A 25844-nucleotide genomic window follows, 5' to 3' on the forward strand; every position below is an offset into this window, starting at 1 on the left:
CTACCTAAAGAGAAATACAGTAACACAAATCGGGTTACCAGAGGTCTCAAAACGCAAAAGAGTTGAACATCCGGGATGCAAGCAATTGAAAAGAAAAATCTGGGTCGGGGTTTTCAGTTTTGGAAGGTCTTTAGACTTTACAGCAAATGTTTTATTGTTGTACTTTGCGGTACAAATTATGTATGATGCAGCCAATGTATCCAAAATACGAGAAACAACAAAATCATTGTGAACAATTGACTTTGGTGTACAAAAGTATAGATTTACAACAAAAAATTGCCTATTAAAACTCCCTCTGTGGCATATCTTGCTCTTTGTGTGCAAGAGATAGCCCATATTTTTAGATCTTGTGCATTATTAAAGTACACAATAGACAAGTTGAAGTCATTTACCATGCACAATTTTTTTGGTCTCTTACATATCAAAGGTGATAGTTGGTTTGAAGACACTATTTCTAAGTTGAATAGGTAATAAATCACTAAAGCACTAAATCTACAACATAGGAGAAGATAGTTACAAGTATGTCATCACAACAGAACCAAAGTAAAGAACATCCTTTTCTACCTGTGGTCAGTGAGGTGTATGCAATGTTTGGGGAGAAAATAGTTTAGCTTCCCATGGCTGGCAGGATGTAAATATGCCAAAAGTACTAGTTATGCAATTATATCTCAAATCCCACCATACAGTGTAGAAGAAAGGAGTCATCATGTCTTTAGCAAGATTTAGAACTGTAGAAGCTCGGTTTGGGCTATCAGAAAGTACAAGAAAAGCATGATAAAGGTGAAAAATTGAAAAATATATCTTTGTGTATACATGCACTTCTGAAGAAACAGGTGAAGAAATATGTCAGAGTACAAACATTAGTTTAATTCAGCATACAAAATATGACCAGTATACCAGTACTAGTAATGTTGAGAGTAAAATTACAACATACATAATCATTCTACCAAATATTCGTAACATCTTCTTGAATGTCACTATTATTGCCATCAAATAGCTGCAAACTCTGATATACCAGACATTGTAACGGTATGAAACTGGCCATAGTTATTCATACTGTAACAATAACTGAGATCATTCTTTGTTGTACTTTGCGATTCATCATTCCACATCATTTATTTACATTTCTTGTGATGGTGAGTCTTTTCTACCATAGTCTCAGTACTCCTGTCATTTTTATAAACAGACCTACCAACATACATGCATACAATGAAAATACTTTAGTAAACTGTAAAGAAACATCATTGATAAAAAAGAAATTGTGGCAGCTGTTGCAGTATAGGAAATATCTACCATAGGAGTTACCGGTACCCATATTGCCTACACAAATTTCCCAGCACCCATGTCATGTGGACAAATGCACATCCTGCGAGTTCTCCGTACTTCCTTTATGTGGGCACCCTGCAACTGGTAAACAAGGTAAGGTAAGATTAGATTTTCTTTTGGACATTATTAAGTGCAGTACAGAGGTATGTCCTGCAAGGCTGCAAATGTACTAACTTGTTACATCATGTATTTCCATTCTTGGAAAGAGCAAGCCTCAAAGATCATACATGCCATGTGATAATAAACTGAATCCAGATACATGTTTATATGAATGTCTGATGTATTTGTACACATGTATATAAATTAAATGATATACTAGTACTTAAACAGTATGCATGTAAGCTACCATTTCACATACATCCTGCCCCCCCCCCATATCCACAACACGTAATGCGGAAATTTCGGTTAAAATGTCGAAAAAAAAAGGTCGAGAACTTATGATATATATCAAGGATATGAATTATGAATTGATAGCAACATTACAGTGCATCGACACTCAACAACGGCTCAATCGCGAATCTCCGCACACGAACGCCCCCCTCCCCAACCCCTACTGTATACTAGTATTCGCACTCCCGACGTGGCATTTCCAAAGTTTAAAAACGCGAACAATTTTTATGAGCCACAAACCGTAACTGAAAATCACATGAAATGATGCAAGAGGCTATTACCTACTCAGGAAAATTATTTATTGTGCTTAGAAATGTTGCGTCTTGCGAATAAGAGCATTTTACGTCCACGAAAGCTAGCCGAGGCCGTGCCATTCTGCATTTAAAAACATAGCGGAAGGCAGCTCCGAGATGCAAAACGTCCCAATTTCTAAAACGCGAACATTTTCTCCAGGTTGTTGTACACGTAAACAACATGGCGCTATCGATCAGGAACACCACAAACAACCACGGAAAATTGTTCAAAACTGCGACAAATTCCGGGAAAATGCCAAGTTAGGCCGCTAAAATGAGTGCAAAAATGTGCAAATGTGTGTCTTACCTGCCTATTTAGCGGGCATCGCGGCCGGAATATGTGATTTTTGGGAGGTTTTTCGAGCAAAAACACGGACAATATGGCTTCCCCGGGCTATGGGTACGTGGATGTGACGTATTTTAACCTTTGAATTGGTCTTCACGCAGGCGTACAGCCCAAAATTCACGAAAAAAAGAGTGGAATCCCCCGGAAACTTGGCTTGGGTCTCAGCCGCGCGAAAATGACGTCATGGCGCGGGGGCGCTCTCTGATTGGCTAGGGGGATGTTGCCAGATTAGGCAACATTCCGGACTGTCTGAACAGGGCCATAGACAGCATCTGGTTTCACTCAGAAGGGACCGTACACTACACAACGATCTAGGGTTTCCAGCCCTGGAGAGGGAGCGTCGCTTCGCTGTTTCAGCCAGATCGTCGTCTGTTTCAGCAAGCGCGTCGTCTGTTTCAGCTCGTCGGGTTAATGGAAAAAGGAGTCCAGTCCGATTGGCGGAAAAAGCAGTCCAGTCCGATTTTGGGGTGGAAAAAGCAGTCCGGTGGTTTCTACGAAATTTTACGAACGACCACAGGCATAATTTTGTCTTGTGTGTGTACTTCTAGTTTCTATGGGTACTTCGAGTTTCTATGAGTACTTCGAATTTCTATGAGTACTTCGAGTTTCTATGGGTACTTAGAGGTATGAGTAATTAGAGTTTGTATGGGAATTTAGAGTTTCTATGAGTACTTAGAGTTTGTATGGGAACTTAGAGTTTGTAACTTACATATCATCATCATGCCTCCGGATTATTACTTACATATAAGTAATAATAATTAGTCAAAAGAAGAAACGGTCAACTGACGAGATTTCCAGGGCCGATCCTGCTTGCAAGTAGCCTGATTAAATCTCTTTACGGTTGCCAGCTGCCCAACATCCAGCCGGCCCCTGCTAAAGCCACGTATGGCAGACTTTGCATTACACCGACAAGCATGTAAGTACCGGAAGTACAATTGTAAGAAAGAATCCCTTAATAATTAACTTTTGTTTATTGTGGATAGGCGACCTGTATGTATAGAAACTACTTTTCGGTGGTCCCAAGAGGTGTAAATCGTTTGTCCGCTATTCCTCACCCAAGGCTGCCTGAATTATGGGTTAAGGCGGCATATAGTGAGTCATATATATGCTAATTCAAGTTCCCATACAAACTCTAAATAGTCATAGAAACTCGAAGTACCCATAGAAATTAGAAGTACCCATAGAAACTAGAAGTACACAAACAAGAAAAAATTGTGCCTATGGTCTTTCGTAAAATTTCGTAGAAACCACCGGACTGCTTTTTCCACCCCAAAATCGGACTGGACTGCTTTTTCCGCCAATCGGACTGGACTCCTTTTTCCAATAACCCCAGCTCGTCGTCTGTTTCAGCTAGCTCGTCGTCTGTTTACGCTCGTCGTCTGTTTACGCTCGTCGTCTGTTTACGCTCGTCGTCTGTTTAAGCTCGTTGTCTGTTTCAGCCAGCTCGTTGTCTGTTTCAGCTCGTCGTCTGTTTCAGCAAGCTCGTCGTCTGTTTATTAGCTCGTCGTCTGTTTTAGCAAGCTCGTTGTCTGTTTCAGCCAGCCCGTCGTCTGTTTCAGCAAGCTCGTCGTACGTTTAAGCTCGTCGTCTGTTTAAGCTTGTCGTCTGTTAAAGCTTGTTGTCTGTTTAACGTTTTAAACAGCTGCAGCTGCAGGTGGCTATGGATGGGACACGGTGACATGTGATCTGATCTTTGAGTCCTGTCAAGTGACCCTGCGCGTTGGGGAGGATGAGCGCATCCACATGCTACCGGAGAAGATGCTGTCACTGTTGGTAAGCCATTACATTATTTTGATATATCATACATTACCTTGGTTATTTGGACGAGTAGCAAATAAATATCGTAGAAGATTGGACGTCTTAAGAGGAATCAAGGAGGCTGACTACATCCGGGACACACCATCCATGCAGCACTCAACAGAGACAGGCGGTGTAGACTCTCTGGCACTTTCGACCAATGGCTGATGTCGGTAATGTCACGTGATCTAGGTGATTAGCCAATTGACTTCTGAGGAAGATTCCAAAGATTCCGTGACGCTTGTTTTTGCCATGAATCAAAAGTTTAGCTCTGTACTGTTCAAAGCTATCCTAATGTTTAGCTGTGTTTGGTACATTGTACAATGAACTATGAAATAAAGACAAAACTTTATCTCCAACACCGGAATGAACTGCGACCTACCCAAATATTCGGCTGACTCCTTCAACCTTGTTCACGGCATGGACCCGTCTACTCTTGGAACGTGACGTCCACTAAAGATTCACAGGAGTACCCTTAACAGAGACGGGGGGGGGGGCGACACAAGTTATCTGGAACGTATTATATGGAACTTTATTGACGCAACGAATGTACAACGACTTTCGTAAGGTCTAAGACTGCATGTAGATTATACAGACCAAATCAACCTACGTTCAAAACAATAGATGAGTCAACTAATAGAACTTGTTCTAAGGTCTAAACATTCTTTGATATATTTACCTATTTGTACACAGTAAGGGTTATTACCTTCTAGGATGAAATTAGATTTATCTATAGCATGAAATGTGACAAATTCTGTTGAGCTAACAGAGAGAAGGTTGAACAGCTTTGTGAGTTTATCGTTATATAGTGGACAATCCAAAATAAAATGTTTTTCGTCTTCAATATCATAGGGACAGAATGGACAAAACCTCTGGTCGAGGGTTTTTTTTCATATCTTCCTAATTCTATATTCAATTTATGGCTACAAATTCTCATCTTTATAATCCATCTACGAACTTCAAAATTAAGTATTTCAGAAAGGTAATTTCTTGTCCGTATCTCTTTTTTAACATCGAATAGACAGAAAGTTTTGAATTGTTTTGAATAGAGGTATGGTTTCTTGTATGTATATATCCTGCAAACGACGTCGTAATTGATTTGTAAACATATCAACGTGATACAACCTAGGGTTTGTCCATACATATCCAAACCGTTATAATTAAGAATGTCGTGTACATGATTTACCCAGTCAGAGTCAGCGGAATGTAAAATATTGTATGCCTCGTGGAGTAGAGCGTCTTCGGGTAAATTTTCTAACCGGTGCCAGTATTTTATAAGTTTTATTTCAGCATCAATCATGACAGGAAATGTTCCCAATTGTCTTTGACGTTCCAAGAGTAGACGGGTCCACATTTCGTTAACAAGATTGATGGAGTCAGCCGCGAAAATTTTGGTAAAGTCTTTATTTCATGATATCCTAATGCTATTTAACCCTATCTAGACCGGGGGGGGGCTAAAAATGCCCGCGCCAACTTTGATGTCACGTAGCGTCTGAACGGTTAGCGCTAGAATGGCAAAACTTGATGACTTTTTCTAGAATATTGTTGGCAACAATTCTGTATCATTGAAATAAGATAATAATTTTTGTATTGCCATGGCAACGGGTTTCTTACAGACATTTTTGCTAAATTTAGGAATTTTTGTTTCAAAATAGAATTTTATGGGTTTTATGTCAAGTTACACATGGTTTCTAATGTTAATAACAATTTGATGACGTCATTGACCAAAATCCAAGATGGCGGTTCTGGCCAATAAAATCACATTAATGACGTCATATTACGTCATAACGACATAAAAATTGTAGATGTGATAAATTTTCACTAGTACACCATCCTCTGAAAATTTGGTGGTCATACGACATAAGTAGTATAGGAGGGACGGGACGACTAACATTTTTGGGGAGGTGTGGGGAGGTCGAGGGGAGGCTGAGGGAAGACGTGGGAATCGGGGAGGCGTGAGAACTGGGGAGGAGTGAGGACTGGGGAGGAGTGAGGAAATGATTTGATGAGCCGCTAATCTACTTGGGGAGGCGCTCGCTGGGGAGGCGTGGGAATGGGGTCATGAGGTAATGACGTAGTTTAATGAAGCTAATCACGAGGCATTTATTAAGCAAGGGGGTGCTAGGAATGCTATTAGCTGCACATCGAACCGCTTTAAACATGTCAGTATGTAGTATGGAAGTGCTGAAAGTGCAAACGGAAGACATCATACGTCGCTTACTTTACGAAAAGGCTCCAGAGTCGTTTCCAAAATATCAGAGACGGGAGAATCTAGCCATATGTCGAAAGATTGCGCGAGTTTCGGACGATGTAACGAAGACACGGGAGTGGCGAGATCTCGTTGACACTTTTGCATCGACCACGACAAACGTTTCTAACCGGTTGACAAACGTTCTCGAAAGCGTCCTACAAGAAAATGGTTTGAACTGGGGACGTGTCATCATCGGGCTGCTTTTTGCCGTGGATACACACATCAAACTACACGAGTCGAAAAATACAACGGACGATGCGATCTGCGCGGAGGTCGCCGAGTTGGTGTGTTCCATGGCGGGGAGGTGGTTATTACGTCTTGTCCAATCACCAGCTAGGCATAACACGGTGCTATACGGCGATTGGTCAACACACGAAAGGTGACGAACAGTGACATTTGCTCGGCGTCGATTGGTTAGCTCAGACAAAGGATATGTATAAAGACCGGGCAGTTCACCAGGCTTCACTCACGATTTGTCAAAGACCCAGAAGAGTCTTCGCAGAGAGAGAGAGAGAGAGAGAGAGAGAGAGAGAGAGAGAGAAAGATGGCTTCACAGATGTCTGCATCGGATATGTTGGATTGGCAGTACGACGGTCTTCAGACACCTCAATATGCGGACGCAGCGACGCAGACACCACCGCTATACGGCGGACCCAGGAGGCAACAGCCGGAGGCAACGGGCTATTCGATCGCAAGCTGTTCTACCGACTACGGGCTGCCTCCTCGACCGAACATCCAGCAACGCAGCGACCCGAAACCGAGTCGTTCAACCGACTACGCATCGCCTCCTGAACCGAACGTCCAGTACTACAACGAGACGAAACCGAGCTGTTCTGCCGACTACGCCCCGCTTCCCAAACCGAACATCCAATACAACAACGAGACCGACGGATTGGAAGTCAGGTTTCCCATAGGGGAAAACGTCTTCGCCACGATTGGTCGTTTCAAGGGGAAACCGCTGATGGGTGTGCGACAGTTTTATCGCCCGTACCCAGAACAAAAGAACTTGTGGAGAGCCAGTAAGAAAGGGCTCGTTCTGTCTCCAGATCAATGGCGTGTTCTCAAACAGAACATGTCGGGTGTGTCGGCAGCCCTGCTCTCCTGCACGTTCGCAGCCATGCCGTACGACAGTGCTCTGTTCTCTCCTCGTCGCTTTGGGTTGGGGAATCTACGATACGCCATCGTGGAGATCTTCAGAGGGAAACCGGTCTTGGCGTTGCGAGAGTTCTACCGACCGAAGGATGGTTCTGACAAAATCCTCCCCGGCAAGAAAGGGATCAACTTGTCCACGGATCAGTGGCAGGCTCTGGAGGCACACAGCCAGAAGATGGATGCAGTGCTGGAAGCGGTGCTGAAACACGAGGGCTATCCCAGCAACGATCTCATCACGAAGATCTTAGAGGAGTAGCATATCTGAGACAATAAAGCTACCGTCGAAACAAAGACTTGATTAAACTGTGTGTCGTGTTTTATTGTGTATGTTTGTGTAATACGTGTGCATGTGATGTATGGCTCAGCACAGCTTAACACATTTTAACAGATCTGCATAAAAAGGCTAATATCAAAAACGAAACGATCAGTCTCAGTTTGACAGTCACAAAGAACACACATGGGTTGTCTTCAAGAAATCTCGACCTTTGGTGAGATCTTTAGGGGATTCGTACACCGCGTTTTTTGCGCGTGTATGTGTGTCGGTGGTCGGATATTTGTATTCGTCAGAGGGTTTGGATGGCTTCAAAAAGGAGAAGAAAGGAGAGGAAAGGCGAAGGGAAAGAAAATGCAGAGCAGACCAACATATCCGGGAAACGCGACGAAGTGCTCCGAGGTGTTTACTACGACCCTAGACACCCTGCAGGGTATAGTGGAGTGGGACGGCTCCACCGAACCGTCGGAAAGAAGCACGGCATCAGCAGAAAACAAGTGAAGACCTGGCTGCACTCTCAAGACACATACACCTTACATAAACCAATCAGGCGCCGATTCCAAAGAAACCGAGTTATAGTCGGAGGAAAAGATGACCAGTTGCAGGCCGACCTCGTCGACATGTCCTCTGTCTCGAGACACAACGACGGATACCGCTACCTTCTCACGTGTATCGACATCCTGTCGAAGTATGCGTGGGTCGTCCCCATCAAAGACAAGAAGGGAGCCACCTTGGTGAAAGCTTTTGAGGTCATCCTTTCAGAGGACGGGCGAAAACCCAGGTGCTTACAGACAGATCAGGGAACCGAGTTTCTAAATCGACACTTCCAGTCATTTCTGAAGAAAGAAGACATCGAATTCTTCACCACGTTTAACGTTGAAACCAAAGCTAGCGTGGTAGAAAGGTTCAACCGCACACTGAAGACGAGAATGTGGAAATACTTTACGGGAGAAAACACACATTGTTACATCGACATTCTAGACCAGCTAGTCTGGTCCTATAATCGTTCATACCATCGCAGTATCAAGGCGGCTCCGGTCGACGTCAACGACAAAAACGAAGGACTCGTCTGGCATACTCTTTACGGAGAGGGAGACACATCGACCCTTCACAAAGCGACACCGTTCAAATTCAGTGTCGGGGATTTAGTTCGACTCAGCAAGTCAAAATTGCGACTTGAAAAGGGATATACACCAAATTGGACCACAGAGATTTTCACCGTATCTAAACGAATCGCCAGACGACCTCCCGTGTACCGCATCAAGGATTACCACGGAGAGGAATTGAAGGGTACGTTTTACGAAAAGGAGCTCCAGAAAGTGACCAAAAAAGAAGACGACGTCTACCAGGTAGAAAACATCCTGGACACGAGGCGTCGGGGTAAAAAGACTGAATACTTCGTCAAGTGGAAAGGTTATCCTAGCAAATTTAACAGCTGGGTGAGAGAGGAAGACATGATACCGATACAATAAATACGAACACTAGACCGACACGTTGACCATTGCACAGACGGACCTCGCCATGGCTAATTCGTTTTACGTCACTCTCCCCAGTGACGGCAGCATGGACATCTATCCTGAAAACACGCTAACAAACTACAGGACCAAATTGGCGCATTCTATCGAGCTGACAGGGGATTGGGAGGTAGCTCTTGCCGAAATTCAATACCCTCACAGCTGGATGAACGTTCCCGAAGGGGGAAATTCACTAACGTTCTATCTTGTAGAGGACGCGGAGAACCTACACGGCAATGGAACCGAACAAGAGTTCATCACGGTACCGTCGGGTTACTACAAGGATATCCACCATCTCATACAGGTCCTAAACGAGGAAGTGAAAAAGAACTATCTTGAGGTCTTCAAACAACACGAACTGTTTCGCTACAATGCAATAAAGAAACGCGTGTCTATGACTCTGCCTCCCATGTCAGTGCATTTCGCCCCGGCAACCGTTAGACTGATCGGACCTTTAGCCAAACAGCTTGGTTGGTACCCAGAGAACACGATCGTTGGAAACACGGCTCAGGCCCCCCACCCACCAGACATCAACGCGGGGTTTCATTGCCTGTACGTGTACTCAGACGTTGTTCAGCATCGTCTAGTGGGGGGTGTAAAAGTCCCGCTCTTGCGCATCGTGAAGGTGGAGGGAAATGACGCGGACATTATAGCTCTCTCCATTACAACACCTCACTACATGCCCCTGTCCAAGAAACGATTCGAGACACTGGAATTGGATATAAGGAGTGAGCTAGGCAATCCTGTCCCATTCCAACGAGGACGAGTGGTGGTAACACTTCACTTCAGACAAAGGCGGTCTTCGTACTTCACCTAAGATGTCGGGACAGCGAGGAGGACAATTGCCCGTGTACTACGGACGACCCATGCAACGTGGATACGGGTTGGGCGGGGTGTTTCGCGGTTTGCTTAGATCGGCCGTACCTCTCCTTAAACGAGGTGTCAAAAATGTGGGGAGGCAGGCTTTAAGGAGTGGGGTGGATTTGGCTCAAGACGTCTTGCAGGGTCAGGGGGTGAAACGCGCTGTCAAACGAAGAGCTAACGAATTTGGTCAACGTCTGATATCCGGTGGTCCTCCACAGAAAAGAGCGATGACAAGGGCACCGTCGGCACAGTCACTACAGAACAAGAGACGGAAGGCCCCTGCGGCGACTAAGGGAAAGGTGGTTTTAAAACGTGGGCCGCGACTTCGTGCAGTCAGACGCAAGAGAAACACCGCACGAGGCGGACGTACATCTCCTGATATCTTCAACTAGAAATACACGTCATGGACCACATCCATCCTCTGTCGTGCTCCTGCACAAAATCGGAATTGGATCTTTTCGAAGTGCCACCAACACAGACCAGCATTGTGGACAGTAGATGGGTTCAGTATCACCCGGTGGCCAGTCTTTCCGAGTCTTCTCCGATAGAATTTGACATTCCGGGGGCGGGGGAAGAATTCACCGACCTTAGCCAGACTCAGCTATACGTGAGAGCCAAAATCGTTCGACCCAACGGTGCCGACCTACCAGGAGACGCGAAGGTGGGACCCGTCAATCTGTGGTTGCAGTCGTTATTTCAACAGGTAGACGTGTCTCTTGGAGGAAAGCTGATAACCGACGCTACAAACTGTTACCCCTATCGCGCCTACCTGGAAACCCTGCTGAACTTTGGTTCTGAAGCAAAACAGTCACAACTGACCTCTTCCCTGTTCTATCAAGACACGCCAGGAAAACTTCACCTGGTCGATCCTTACCCAGCAGGCGACAATCCAGACGCGAACGAGGGGTTAGTCAAGCGTGCCAACATGACCCGTGGCGAGATTGACCTCCAAGGACCACTTCATGTCGATCTCTTCTTTCAAGATCGCTTTTTGCTCAGTAAAGTCGATGTTAAAATCAAACTGCATCGATCGAAACACCAGTTCAGTCTGATGGCACAAGGGGAACAGTATAAAGTCGTCATCACCGAGGCTGCCGTGTTTCTAAGGAAGGTCAATCTGCTACCCACCTACCAGCTGTCCATCGAAAGTCGACTCAACAAGGAGACGGCCAAGTACCCTCTCAGGAGGATTCAAGTGAAACCCTTCACCATTCCACAAGGAAACCACACGGTGTCCAACGACAACCTGTTCCTGGGTCAGGTCCCCAAACGCGTCGTCATTGGTCTGGTGGACAACGCCGCCTTTCAGGGTTCGTACGGAACCAATCCCTACAATTTCCAACACTTTAACCTAAACCATATCAGTCTCTGTGTCGACGGACGGGAGGTTCCTCACAAGGCGCTGACACCCAACTTTGAGCAGGGGCAGTACATCAGAAGTTACGTGAATCTCTTTGGGACGACTGGAAAACAAGGCCAGGACTGTGGCAACCAGATCGCCAGAGACGACTTCGATAAGGGGTACACGCTCTTCTGTTACGACCTCAGCCCAGACCTGTGTGGGTTAGGAGGAGACCACTTTAACGTGATCAGACAGGGAAACCTCAGGCTGGAGCTACACTTTGCCCAGGCTCTGGAGCAAACGGTGGTCGCAGTGGTCTTTGCAGAGTTTGACAACCTGCTGGAAATAAACAGGCAGAGGAACGTCAGCTTCGACTACAGCAACTAGAGAGATGGACACGAGACAGCTGTACACCGTCTTGCGAAGCGACAAGAAAACGGCCCCTTACGTGCGCGGAGTCTTTGCTTCCAACAAGCTACCGATACGTGTACCGGAATTCCCGAGCGTTTTCATCGTAAACAGTGACCCAAGTGATAAGCCGGGCCAGCACTGGTTGGCCATCTACTTCGACGAGGATGGGCGAGGCGAATTTTTCGACTCTTATGGACGTGCACCGAGTGTTTATCCTCGAAACATAGAAAGATTTTTGAGTAGAAATACCCGCCTTCCATGGATTTGCAACGAACGTAGGATACAAGCTAGATTTTCGACCACTTGTGGTCAGCATTGTCTATTTTACCTCTTACACAGATGTCGGAACATTTCGTTGAGTAGTATAGTTGATATGTTTAGTGACAATTTAGAACTTAACGATGTATCAGTAGCGCAGTTTATAGAGCGACATTTCGATATCGATGCTCCGGTAGTGGACGTCGACCACGTCATGCGGCAAATCGCTAGGGCGTTAGAAGACTTTGATAGAAATTAAGTAAGTGACGGTTGACATGTGTGTGTATCACCAACCTTATAGTTTTAAAATAAACGAGTGACAAATAAAGGTTATTAAACCCTGCATAAGTTGATGACTCAGGCTACGTTCTTACACACACATACACACGCACACACGCACACAAACATGCAAAGAGATCAAGAAAAAAATATAGAGAATAACTCGTGAATTTCACATCTCAACCTGTGTTCGAAATCACAGAGAACTTTATTTGTTAACGATATCACTTCCACGAATTTTCCTTGAAAGTCTGTTTGGTAGCAGAGGTAGGCTTCGCGATGAGAGCTTTTGGCTTATTTGCTTGAAGTCGTTTAGGAGCACGACGTCGTGGAGGGGTGGGTGTTGGGATGTCATCCGAGTCCGAAAGTTCCTCACCCTTGGCTACACGGCTCTTGTGACGTTGAATCACGGACAGTCGCGCCGGGTGTCGGATAGCGGCCTCGGGTGCGTTTATGCGTGCCAGTCCTCTGGCAAAGGATTGCCACCCGACGGGGTTGAAACCACGTCTCCTCTGTAACGCGTCTCTAATCAAGTCAGCCACGTTTGAGCCCGGTACGACCTGTTTGTTGAAGAGTAGTTGTCCCTGGTCGTCATAACTGATGACGTCACCTCCCTTGTGCTTGATGATGTTGAGTATCTGTTGTGCACGAGATTTCAGCGTCTTGGGAAAGGCATCCAGTATGTTCTGTTCTTCTTTACCGTCGGTGGAGAGGGTACTTGGAGACGCCGAATCCTTGACGTCGGTGTCTGTGGTAGTTTTCGCACTGGATGACGTCAGCACTCTGACCGTGACTGGCTCCGTGCGACGCTTATCCCTATACGCCAAATAGCGCTGCAAGAGTTGCTGATACATGGTCGCCTTAATATCATCCGGTAAATCGGGTCTGTCTAAGACATCTCTCATTTGTTCGTCTAGACCCACGGCGGTGTTGACCAGGGGGGACACCTGTTCTTGTTGTTTGGCTTGGATCGTAGAGAGTAACTCTTGGGGAACCAGCGCCATTTTTTTACTGTATTCCATGATGTCGGTGGGAAATCACTTCCCTCCACCGAACAGTGAACTTATGGCCGAGACGATGGGGTTCAGCAACAGAGACAGAAAACCACCCTTTTGGATCAGCGTTTGTCTCTTTCTAGACAGAGGAATCCCAAGTTGACGGAGAGTAGACTTGTGCCGAGACAGACCTTTCTTCTGGGTGGGTGTGAGGCGGACGTTTCCCTTCAAGATGTTGTGTGAACAGTCACAAATCGATTTAAGGAGATCGTTAGGAGCAGACGACAGAATGGCTTTTCGCAGCTTGGGGTTGGCCTTACTCAGCACCCGGAGACAGTCGGCGTGACGGTGTAGTCGTTTCGACATCTCGAGGCAAAATGAGATTTCGACGTGGAGAATACTGAGTTTTATCACTTTCTTAGATACACGTAGGGGCGAGGCGTCAGCATGTCGGTTCTCACGCGTAGTTCTTGAGGTGATTCTGGATGTAGGTCAAGGAAGAGATGTCCGTACGTCGTCTTGTTCACGGCATCTTCGTAACACTCTCGAAGAAATTTGCTATGTCCAGGGAACATTTGCTTGGCTAACGTGACCACCATACTTTGATCCCTAGGCGACTTAAACAGGACGATATAGCTGGAATTCAGGCTGATGGTTCTCAGGCCTTGGTAGAAGAGATTTTGGACCAACAGTATGACCGATATACTTCTATGACGGCTAGCGCGGGTAAATAATGTCGTGACCTTCTCAGAGCGAGCCACCGCTGTCATCTGGTCATCGATGACGATGGCGTTACGGCATCCCGGTTTAGTTACATCAGACCAACTCTGGGGAAGCCCCTCTATGAATTGGACATTTGGACCCAATTTTGTACTCAGCTCGCGGTGAAGGTTTTCCTGAAACTCGGAATAACACCACACCACGTGTTCGAACGGACCCGGGTTTATCCAATCACTCCCCGCCGTTACTAGTTTCTGAGCAAAGTATGACTTCCCGGACCCACTCGAACCAGATAGAATCAACCTCGCTGGGTGAACGATTCTTGGATCCATAGTTGCAAATGACGTCGCATATTTTCAGCAGCAACATTTATACCGTCGTTCTACTCTCGACAACAGGACACATGCACACGCACATTCACACATTGACAACTCGTGACAAATAGTTCTCTTCTACAACGTGTTGTATTCGTTCTCAATCATACAGAGATGCTATATGTACATTGTATGGACAATCAGATAAGCTGTAACATATTTACAACCACAGCGACGAATTAAGAGTACTGTAAAAAATTACAAAGACAAGTTGGTATAACAATCTATCCTCTGAATGTCTAAATGTCTAAGGGGACAGTGGTTACGCCGTCTTGTAGAACTTTACGTTTGGGGTAGAAATAAGAAAACGCGTCGCGGGTCTGTGTGTACGTGAACATCTGATTATCCCTCACGCGGAAGCCCCTGTTGACGCCCTGACCACTTTTCTGGGTCTGTAGAACGTCGAGGTACTTTTGGAAAGTGATGTTATTGCCTTTCTTGCTAACACCCTTGCAGCTGAACTTGTCCTTTGTTTTACCATCTCCACCAAAACAATAATATGTCTTAGAACACAAGCCGACAATTGCATCCCCAGACCATTCCTCTTTGAACAATCCTGGGGTTCGTTTGTCGTAAGCCGCCTGTTCGCGGTCTTCCGTGCGGGGAAACCAGAGGTGTTTTTCATCTTCGTAAACTTCGCGCATGTTAGGTTTGATTACATCCTCCAGCCTGTCCGCGGAGATGGCTATGTAGGCCGAGTCAGTATCCATCTCGCAATATTGAAAGTCCGAAAGGTCAACGAACTTTCGCACAAAGTCAAAATAGAACTGAAGCATGCGTAGTTTCGCATATTGGTATACCATAAACCCAATTTGATGCGGGAGGTCAAATGTGATGGTACCCTTGGACGATTGCACTTCGTAGAAGTCGTCTGTGACTTCCGAAATCTGCCGAAAACGCGGTGAATTGATTTTTCGCGTGGCCGTTACCGCGTTGTTGCAATACTCGACATCGATTTGTTTTTCTTTGTTCGTGACGGTTTTGCCGTACGCACTGTTCCCAAGGAGTTTCATGGTCTCGGCAATAATCTTTTTACTACTGTCTTTGTCACCTTGACGACGGGCGTCGCTAACCACATCGCCAAAGGGCTTGAAGCATGCTTTGGGTTTGTACTCGATTACCTGGTAGACGCGAGTGACTACCAAACCGTGTTCCATGTACCATTGTAACAATGGCGTAGCCAACAGAATCTTTTGCCCAAACAAACTTCCAATAAGCGAGCGTCTCGGTTGCGACATGATCTTGTTAGCGTCGGCATACTGTTTCATATACTCTCCAATATCTTGAATAGAAATTTCACAATTTTTGAAGATAGGAGGCATTTCCTGAAAGTGTTCCTTTAGATACCAAGGAACCGCGATGTCAGCTTCCAGAGTGCCAAATAAGTCACCCGAACGGACAGCCTGGAGGATTTCTTGTTCGGACATTTGATACTTGTGTTCGGTGGGCGTCTTGAACTGAGACAAAACCTCAGACACCTGCGCTGTTTTTTGTAACTTTCGCCAATGACACTCCCACATTTCAATCACCTCGAAACCCTCGTCCCGCAGATAACGTGTCGTTTGTAACGTTTCCAGATACAATTCAATCATGAGCTTGCCATTGTTTTTGTTGTAGGTGGCGCCCCTGTTTAGACTGCAGTTGTGGCCGTGCCAATAACAACCGTGAAATTGGAAAATTTGGCCAGTCTCTGAGATAAACCCATCGACCGGAATCCTTCGAAAACCAACGCGTTTTTCGGTGTTATTGTACTTATGGCGAATGGCTATCCCTCGTTTTTGCGATTCGTATTCCAACCACTGAGCACACAGTCGGCCTGTTGGCGTTTCGGAATACATCTTCTTAAAGCCATTCTCTTCTACGCGCCGTATATATCCCCCAGTAGGCATCGGTTGTTGTAAAGACCATAAATAAAGAGCGTTGGCGTCATAGCCAATCACCTTCTGACAAAGTTTCGGAACTCGACCTTTAGCCCTCATCTCCTGTTCCCGGATGTACGTCACACCTTTCTGGTGGTACCTATGGAATATGATGCTGGGGCCCCCCACAATATTGTCCTTAAAAAGCTTGTATACATCCTCGTTGTCTGCCAGAGTGAAATACGTGTTGTCTAGGTTCTTAAACAAATATTTCAAAGTTATACCTGGCACGCTGATACCGTGCTTGAACATGTCGATTCTTTTCTCTCGATAGAAGTCGAACATCTTCTGCACGGCTTCCAGCATGGGTTCAACGTCTTTGTTGTTGTACCTGCGAAGGAACGAGAAAGGAAGACGGTCAATTATCGATCCAAAGCTTGCGAGTACGCATGCAGAAACGGCGAGGGTCTCAAAAGACCCGACAAGACGGTTTGTAGTACTTACCATATTAGGAAGTCTTTCATGGTCTGCATGTTGTGTTCGGCCCAGACGGTCTGACAGGAGCGATAGTCTTCTTCGGAAATCCCCTCTCCCTTCAGCTTGCTGTAAAACGCGGTGACAGGAGGCAGCTCTGCTTGCTCTAGCTTATCCAGCGAGTCCATCCACTCGTACCTAGCACATAATTGTTGGATAATCAACAAATAATCAGTCTCCCTGTACCAACATGTAATTGTCGTTATGCCCACTACGGAAACCTGGCACGTGCGCACACACTGCACCTCTAGTTAAGAGAATGACAAACCAATCAGACTTCCTGTACCAACATGTAATAGACCTCATTCCAGATACAGTCGCCATATTGATTCTATTCTCGCGAGAGCACATCCTTGGCGTGAGCGCGCGTGACCTCGCACGAAAACGAGACCGCCGTGTGGTCGCGGATTCCCTGTAGTACGTTCTAACACAGTCGATAGCGGTGCTCCAACTTCAACGGTGAGTTTTGCCCGTCCAGTGTAAAATATTGTCGGAAGTACGGCTTTCACGGGTAGAGAATGTTGTTGTGGGCATGTGGGATCGATTTTGGCGGGTAGAAATGCATGTTTCTTCCGATTTTGAACAGTTTGGACGGGCGGCATTGTAGCGTATGTGATGCACTTTGTTTACATTCTACGTACGCAGCTAACTTCGAAAAATATCGAATTTAGCCGGATATATTGCCACAAAAACCTAAAAATGTTGGCCCTGGAGTCTTGTGGGTGGAAATTTATGGAGTATTCGGCGATTTCTCCGTAGATTTATCGATTATAGCGTCTAATGTCCGGCCGTACGTAGAGTGAAACTTTCGTAACTTGGGGAGGGGGGCGGTTGTTATTCTAACGTCCCCCGTTTATTATTATTATTTGTCGATGGAACTTTACTAGAATAGAACGGTAGAAAAACATAACTTACCTTTGTGAGATCCTGTTGGGTAGAAATACGTCTCTTGAACGAAATTTTGGCGGTCGCCCTGAAGATTCATCGATTACAACGTCAAAGCGCCCAGCCAGGTTTTTAGTCACTCACGCAGTGTGGGAGAGGCGGGGCATGTGTTTTTCTAAACGTCCTACGTTTTGGGAGACGGGGATTTTCCAATGTTTACAATATTATAAGAACATCATAAACAGTGTCTGGATGAGATCCTGGCTTCGGGTGGTTCATGTTCTCATTTCTTTATTATATGTCTTTGTCTAAAATTTTAACATTTTTTAAAACTCTTTTCAGACAAACACTACCTGCCTGAAGAGGGAAAAGAAATTCAAGTCTGCAAAGCACAACACAGGACCATAGAAACAGTGCCGCTAGGACATCTACCTATCACATGGTCTTTGCCCCACTCATGTTGTCAAAGATGTATTATTTGGTTGTTGCCAAAAGGTTTTAGTATGATCCTATTGTTGATTGATTTTATCAGGCACAAATACTGTTGTAGTGTAAATACAATGTAGTGTTTATTGAGTACAAAAGGAAAGAGCTACTACTAGTACATGTACTAGGAAACAGATGTGTGTTAACAGTATGTACATGTATCAGAAACTGAAAACAGTTCAGTAACACTATTTAATTCATTCCTAATAAACCATGTATAGTTTAAGTTGGTTTTCCACCATTTGCTTCTCATTGAAACATGTAGCCATGATTCATTTTTTCACTAGATCATGTATGAGTAGATTACATACATGAGAGTACCCAAAATTCCAAAATACATGTAAGTTAGGAACACTTCCTTGAAGTTGCTTCTCATCATTTTTTTTATTTGTGAAAAAACATGTACATGTTCTTGTAACCTTCAGACACATGTAAATACAATGCCACTTCAATAAACATGACAGTTTCAGTAGTTCTGTACAAGTGGTGGTAAAAAGTTTGTCAGGTAAGCATGGTGAAGATGTGGTCTGTGATGGCAGTGCAGTCGGTGATGGGGATGTTGCCAGGTCAGGTTGAAGTATAGCCATGTTGGTGTCGAGACCAGGATCCGAACAACAAGCGGAGGAGTCCTCAGGTTCATCAATCTGTAAAGTCAGTCAAAAATGCAATGACAATGTTTGAGTGCAACAATATGAAGTGTTCTTTACAAGAAGTAAAATACCATGTGAAGCAATTCAAGTATGTTTTTATTAGCATCCAAAAAGAAAATTATGCGGACATTACTGATACAAAACTTTATGGAATAAAATTCAAACTATGTACATTGTAGTTGACATGCAACATTTACTTTGTTAAGTCCACAAGCTCCTTTCTTTTTCTTGGTGGGAGAACATCTCTTCTTTGGAGCTGGTCTCTCTGGTTTCTGCTTCACCCAGGAGTGAAGGACGGGTGCTGCACCTGGAATCATACAATATGGAAATTTTCATTAACAGTTATATTTTTTTAGCAATGCCGGATTAATAAGAAGAATATTATTTGTGAGTAAAGTTTAAGGTTTTAGACAAAGACATAGATATGAATAAAGAAATGAGAACATGAACCACCCGAAGCCAGGATCTCATCCAGACACTGTTTATGATGTTCTTATAATATTGTAAACATTGGAAAATCCCCGTCTCCCAAAACGTAGGACGTTTAGAAAAACACATGCCCCGCCTCTCCAACACTGCGTGAGTGACTAAAAACCTGGCTGGGCGCTTTGACGTTGTAATCGATGAATCTTCAGGGCGACCGCCAAAATTTCGTTCAAGAGACGTATTTCTACCCAACAGGATCTCACAAAGGTAAGTTATGTTTTTCTACCGTTCTATTCTAGTAAAGTCCCATCGACAAATAATAATAATAAACGGGGGACGTTAGAATAACAACCGCCCCCTCCCCAAGTTACGAAAGTTTCACTCTACGTACGGCCGGACATTAGACGCTATAATCGATAAATCTACGGAGAAATCGCCGAACACTCCATAAATTTCCACCCACAAGACTCCAGGGCCAACATTTTTAGGTTTTTGTGGCTATATACCCGGCTAAGCTCGATATTTTTCTCCATATTATATGAGTTTGCTGCGTACGTAGCATGTAAACAAAGTGCATCACATACGCTACAATGCCGCCCGTCCAAACTGTTCAAAATCGGAAGAAACATGCATTTCTACCCACCGAAATCGATCCCACATGCCCACAACAACATTCTCTACCCGTGAAAGCCGTACTTCCGACAATATTTTACACTGGACGGGCAAAACTCACCGTTGAAGTTGGAGTATCGCTATCGACTGTGGAAGACTCCATTGTTAGGCCGCCTCAATGGGAAACCTGACCGGGAGTGACCCAACGGCGGTCTCGTTTTCGTGCGAGGTCACGCGCGGTCACGCCAAGGATGCGCTCTCGCGAGAATAGAATCATGTATCTGGAATGAGGTCTATTGTCGTTATGCCCACTACGGAAACCTGGCACGTGCGCACACACTGCACCTCTAGTTAAGAGAAAGACAAACCAATCAGACTTCCTGTACCAACATGTAATTGTCGTTATGTCCACTACAGAAATCTGGCCATTGTGCACACAACAACAAAGCATCTGTAACTGAAATAGTGAATAGTACTACTAGGGAAATGTCGTACTTACGGGAAATGTCCTTTTGTTTCCGCACACTCGTACGCTTTGAGGAGATGGCTGTATGAAAACCCGGGCGCCACGTAATTAACCAGGTCTAGAAACTTGAATTCCTCCGTTCCTATTGCCATGTAGACGTTGTTTCTTTTTATGGTCTTAAGTTTGGTTTGATTTTGGAGGAGGACCGGGAGGAAAAATTTCTTCATCGCATTAATATCATACTTTCCGGCGTTGGAACCGATTACTGGCAACTCTTTCAGATGGCGTTCTAATTCTTCCATCAACTGGGTCAGGTAGTGTTTCTTCATTCTTTTCTCGCGCTCGTCCTCCTGCCCCGTTTCGTTATGTTCCTGATCTTCTTCCTCCATCCTTTCAATGTCCCGTTGTCTTTTCTCTGTCATTGTTGCGAAGACCCACTCAAACTTGTTTCTCAACAGCTGGTATGCCGAAACACTGACCTGTACAAGATATGACATGAATTCCTGTACGACCGTGACACCATTTCCGTCTGACACGAAACACTTGGGCTCCGTGAATCCCGGCACGTTCGAACAGACACTCACGCTAAGTAACTCGTGAACTGCTTCCCACACCATTTTCATCGTTTGTTGACCCGATACCGGTTTCAGCAGACATTCTATGTCATAAGTCGCCCTGTATGGATAATATCGATCGCTTTCTGGAATCACGATTCCTTCGTCTTGCAATTTTTCAAAGATGGTCGGCGCCACTTTGAAAGCTCCACCTGGATAGACATAGTTTATAGCCCCGGTGCAATTTGCCTCGTGTCTGTGAAGGTGCCCTTGATGTGTCCATTTCTTTCCACATTTTGAACACGCCCACGACTTTGCGTAATTTTTAAAGTCGGTTATATAACTGAAATGTCCTTCGTACAAGTTCAGGTACATGGTGTCTTCGTGTGAAGTCAGCGGTCGTCTAATAAGTTCGGCGAATGCGCTTTGATCGGTCGTGTCTTGGTTTAGGCTATAGACGTATATATTGACCCCAAAGAGCTGTTCCGCTTGGTGAAGTCCATTTATTGTCACACCTTTGAACGTCTGTCGTGTCTTTCCGACGAAAGATAGGTACGTCTCGAGCAGTGATTTGGTGGTCGTCTCGAGTCGGGTTTTGTCCTCACCCTTGTGCGTTGCGAGACAACGAAAGAAGCACAAGTTATCCGTGTAGGGACCGTGGGGTCCGCTTTGCATGGTGACAATGGTCTTGCTGTTAACTATATAGTCAGGTAGAAACCCGGGCGCGCCTATCGGATGTTCTGTCAATTTGCTGACGTAAAATGTTGCATTCGTAACTTTACAGACGACCCATTTAGAATCGGGTCTCTGCTGTCTTGCGTGTTCCAGAATGTCGATCGTTTCCAACTTATCCAAGAAGCTTTTGATTCCGTTCTCGTTTTCCACTAATATCGGTTTCTCTAGAAAGCAGTGATTGTTTACACTCGGGTAAAAATATCTTAGTTCTCCTGATTCGTTGTTTCTCATGATGAAACCAAACGACACGTTTATTTTGAAGGCTGTTTTCTGTTCTTGGAAGATGGCCCATACTTCTGGTGTCAGCTCGTCTATCGTCGTAGAGTTCAATTGAAAATTGTACGTGTTTAAAACTTTTCCTCTAAAGGATTGGGTTCGTATGGTTGACCATTTTTCGGTGTACAGTTCGGCCAACTCCGGATCTTCAGATCCATCCTGTTGATCTTCTACGGTGATATGTTGTGGTCTGGGTGTGGGGTCAAGTCTTGCTTTCTTAGCCGGTCTTTCGCGTTCCCCTTCGTGCAGTCTGGTTTCACTTTGCGATGTGGAATGGCGCGCGTTTACGGCCGTAGTCGTTTCGTGTATGTTTAGTGGTCGTACCGCGTGGACTGTCCGCCTATGACGGTTGAGGTGTTCTCGTCGCCCAAATGCTTTCCCGCATGATTCACATGTGTGTATGGGAACATTTGATGTGTGTTGCAGTTCATGGCGTCTCAAGTTATCTGTTCGCGAAAACGTCACTCCGCAGATATTGCATTTGTGCCCCGATCGAGCGTCGTCGTGTACCGTTCTGATATGTCGGGTTCGGGTATGTGCCGTTTTGAAAACTTTTGTACACAGGTCGCAGGAGAATACCATGGTTTTCTACAAGGAATAGCGAGAGAAAAAAACCGTCAATGTTCAATAGTAAATTGATACAAATGTAAACTAAAGACCGCGCACACTCTTGGACTTGGGAAATACAAACACACTTACCTCCTTGCGTGGGGTCAACACGACAACCTCTTGTAAAGAGCGAAGCCGTTTCTGATTGTATGTCGTTGAAACGGTCTGTTTTTATGTCGTATTTTTACAACAGACGATATAAAGTTTGTTTTATTCGTTTATGACACACCACTTTCTCCTTGCAATTGTTTACACACCTGAACCGTCTTTTCGTCGTGGGAAAGTAGGCACGTTATCAAAAGAGGATATATGAAATTTATTTTATTCGTTTATGACACCACTATCACCTTGCAATTATTTACACACCTGAACCGTGTTTTGTCGTGGGAAAGTGCGCACAATACCAAAAGAGGATATGAAATTTGTTTGATTCGATTATGACACACCACTATCTACTTGCAATTGTTTGCACACCTGAACCATGTCGTACTCAACAAAGACAATCCATACATTGTTGGAACAAGTTTCGTTTTAACGAAATAACATACTTTGACATTACAGACACTTTAAGTATACCTTCAAAATAGTCATAGACTTACCTCTATGGGTAGGTCAAACGTTGACAAGGCGCGTTATCTTAGGAAGGGGTCAGCAATCTTTCTATGTAATCCCACACGTTCCTACGGTTCGTGTTGGTTCGTCGCTGGCTGTCGCTTTTGGGGCTCTTTTCATCTTTCTGCGAGCGTGCCGGTATTCTTTTCGCTGTTAGTCTGAGAAGGTCTCTCTTGTAGTTCCAAACATTTCGCTGTGGTAAAGTCTCCGAAGACTGCATTCTGTTTGTCTATTCGCAACGTTTCGTTTATAGTAAATGAGGATTCGGAACCTTACCTCCTAGTGTTTTAGTAAATAAACAACCCCAATAACCGAGAGACCACACAGAAACACGACGGTTACGTTCCCGTCGCAAAGATGTACCGCTAATGACTTGACAAATACAATCTTTGTCTCATTTCTGCCATCTTTGTTTGTGTTTCCAAAAGTTTTTGTTGTGACGGTCCAAGCTGTATTGGAGCCAGTTATTAGGTTGTTCCGCATAACACACCGGAGTCGGTGTGAATATATACGGGCGGTCTTGCTCGCCGCACAAACCCGCGCTACAGAAGTTGTAACTGGTCACGAAAATGGAGTCCAACGATAGCTTCGACCATGAGATGATAGACGTGATAGATCTCGACTACTACGACGATTTGTTGGCTCTTTTTGATGACTACTACGACGACGATTTGTTGGCTCTGTTTGATGACGTTTTTGTCGGTATGTACTTCTAGACATCGCCATATGTATTTGTTTGTGTGTGTGTGTGTGGTTTTCAAAATTTGTGTTCTTTTCTATTTTACTTCTGTGTTCTTAGTTTTGACGCCTTAGTTTATCTCTTCTCTATCTTAGACGAGAATATGGATCAGCAGCCTTTTGTGGAGTGGACACCACCCACTCCTCCGGCGACTCCCCAGTCCGACGCGGCTGTACCACCACCAAACGTCGTGCCCGCGGTGATGGATGGGGGATGGTCACCGGTCACTCCGACATCAACTCCGCCACCACCAGACAACCCCGTCTTTGTTGCACCGACCGTGCAAGTCTACGATTATCAACATGTTCCAGTTCCAGCCTACTGGAACGCCTACGACGACCGACAGGTGTACGCCGCTGCGTACGCCCAGCAGCAGTACCCATGGTCAGGCTATGCCGCCGCCATGGACTACTATGGGCCCTACTATGACCAACAGATGTACGCGCATGAATACGCCCAGCAGGTGTACCCAGATCACCACATCGACACGGCCCCTCCGCAGGCTTCGCCTGTCATGATGGATGTGAACCTCTCCCCGTCCACCCTTCCCGTCGACGCGGCGGAAGTGATGCGAACATTGGCCAATGTTCCTTTGTCCGCGTGGGGAGAGGCCGAGTTCCATGACCAGTGGGGCGCCACCGACTCCTATACTACTCCGACAGCGGCGAAAAGGTCTGGCGGACCCATGGAGGATGAGCCTCCAAGAAAACATCCAAGGCACTAAACGTCTAAAGGTTAGTAAATAACGGAGTCATTGATAGCATTCTCCATTCTTACGATCGATCTGTGTCTTTATACACGAGTCGTAGCAAATGTCTAGTCTCTACCAAACTAACTACGCTGGCTATACGTATATGTATATGAGAATATTAGTCAGGTAAGTTTGACCGCCTTTAGGTTTGACTCACCGCGCAGTAAGTCTGTTTAGAGTGTGTCCAAATTGTTAAGCTCCGTAGTTTAGATCGTTTAAGTCATAAATTTCTTTACGCACCCGAGCCGATGGGCGGAATTTAAGTGCAAAGGTCAAATTACGCATGGTAGCATTGTTTAAATATCAACTTCCGTGACTTCCTGTCACACGTTGAGCTGTAGTCGCGCGTCTGCCACGCTTCACGGGCAGAGCCGGAAGGAGCAATAAAAGGATTATTTGACCAATTGACACTTATTAAATAGCGATTAGTAGGCTAGAAAGGATACCGCCCTATTCCACAGCCCTTCTGATAGATAGAAAAAGCCTTTCATACCATTTCATGGCGAATTTTACTCTCCTTTTTGCCGATAACAACTGTATTTGTCAACATCTATCTGTAGATTTCCCAGACACCCGACAGCTTGTCGTGTTGTCGCCTAATTAGGTCAGTTTTAAGACGAGTTTATTTCACCTTTGACTGATCTCTTGAACGTTTCTTGTCTTTGCAGAGATCCGTCTTGGAGAGCGCCGTCCTTTGATTAAAGCACAAATCATTACGGCAAATAAAGTGTACAAAACATGCATCCTAGTACTCTGTCGTTTTTCTTTAGTCCTGCTTTGAGACAATATAAAGGTATGGTTGTCAATTACGTTGAACGGTGTATGCATGTTGGCTATTTGATAGTGATTCTTCTTATTGCAGTGGTAAGACGTTAATTGTGCAGTGACCCCATTCCCACGCCTCCCCAGCGAGCGCCTCCCCAAGTAGATTAGCGGCTCATCAAATCATTTCCTCACTCCTCCCCAGTCCTCACTCCTCCCCAGTTCTCACGCCTCCCCGATTCCCACGTCTTCCCTCAGCCTCCCCTCGACCTCCCCACACCTCCCCAAAAATGTTAGTCGTCCCG

At 45.2% G+C, this 25844-nt stretch overlaps 3 protein-coding genes and 1 long non-coding RNA gene across 4 annotated transcripts; 3 read left to right on the top strand and 1 right to left on the bottom strand.

Annotated features, from left to right (window-relative positions):
- Positions 1 to 2965: 2965 nt before the first annotated feature.
- LOC109476185 lies at positions 2966 to 7811 on the top strand. The gene is made up of 3 exons (XM_019777071.1): positions 2966 to 2969; positions 3998 to 4128; positions 6822 to 7811. The coding sequence occupies exons 1-3, from the start codon at positions 2966 to 2968 to the stop codon at positions 7809 to 7811; spliced, it is 1125 nt and encodes a 374-aa protein (XP_019632630.1).
- Positions 7812 to 10607: 2796 nt separating this feature from the next.
- LOC109476186 (uncharacterized protein F54H12.2-like) lies at positions 10608 to 12546 on the top strand. The gene has a single exon (XM_019777073.1). It carries the CDS (start codon positions 10608 to 10610, stop codon positions 11931 to 11933), a length of 1326 nt encoding a protein of 441 aa, XP_019632632.1. The 3' UTR covers positions 11934 to 12546.
- A 5869-nt stretch (positions 12547 to 18415) lies between these two features.
- LOC109476192 lies at positions 18416 to 20275 on the bottom strand. The gene is made up of 3 exons (XR_002140603.1): positions 20157 to 20275; positions 19195 to 19304; positions 18416 to 18991 (listed from the first exon to the last, which is right to left on the bottom strand). It is a non-coding gene; the product is annotated as an uncharacterized LOC109476192 (long non-coding RNA).
- Positions 20276 to 22881: 2606 nt separating this feature from the next.
- Positions 22882 to 25593, top strand: LOC109476190. Its single transcript, XM_019777076.1, has 3 exons — positions 22882 to 23989; positions 24122 to 24760; positions 25446 to 25593. Exons 1-2 carry the CDS (start codon positions 23857 to 23859, stop codon positions 24748 to 24750), a joined length of 762 nt encoding a protein of 253 aa, XP_019632635.1. The 5' UTR covers positions 22882 to 23856; the 3' UTR covers positions 24751 to 24760; positions 25446 to 25593.
- Positions 25594 to 25844: the final 251 nt, after the last annotated feature.

The sequence above is a fragment of the Branchiostoma belcheri genome, unplaced genomic scaffold, assembly GCF_001625305.1.
Source record: "Branchiostoma belcheri isolate BF01 breed outbred unplaced genomic scaffold, Haploidv18h27 scaffold364, whole genome shotgun sequence".
Taxonomy (NCBI): domain Eukaryota; kingdom Metazoa; phylum Chordata; class Leptocardii; order Amphioxiformes; family Branchiostomatidae; genus Branchiostoma; species Branchiostoma belcheri.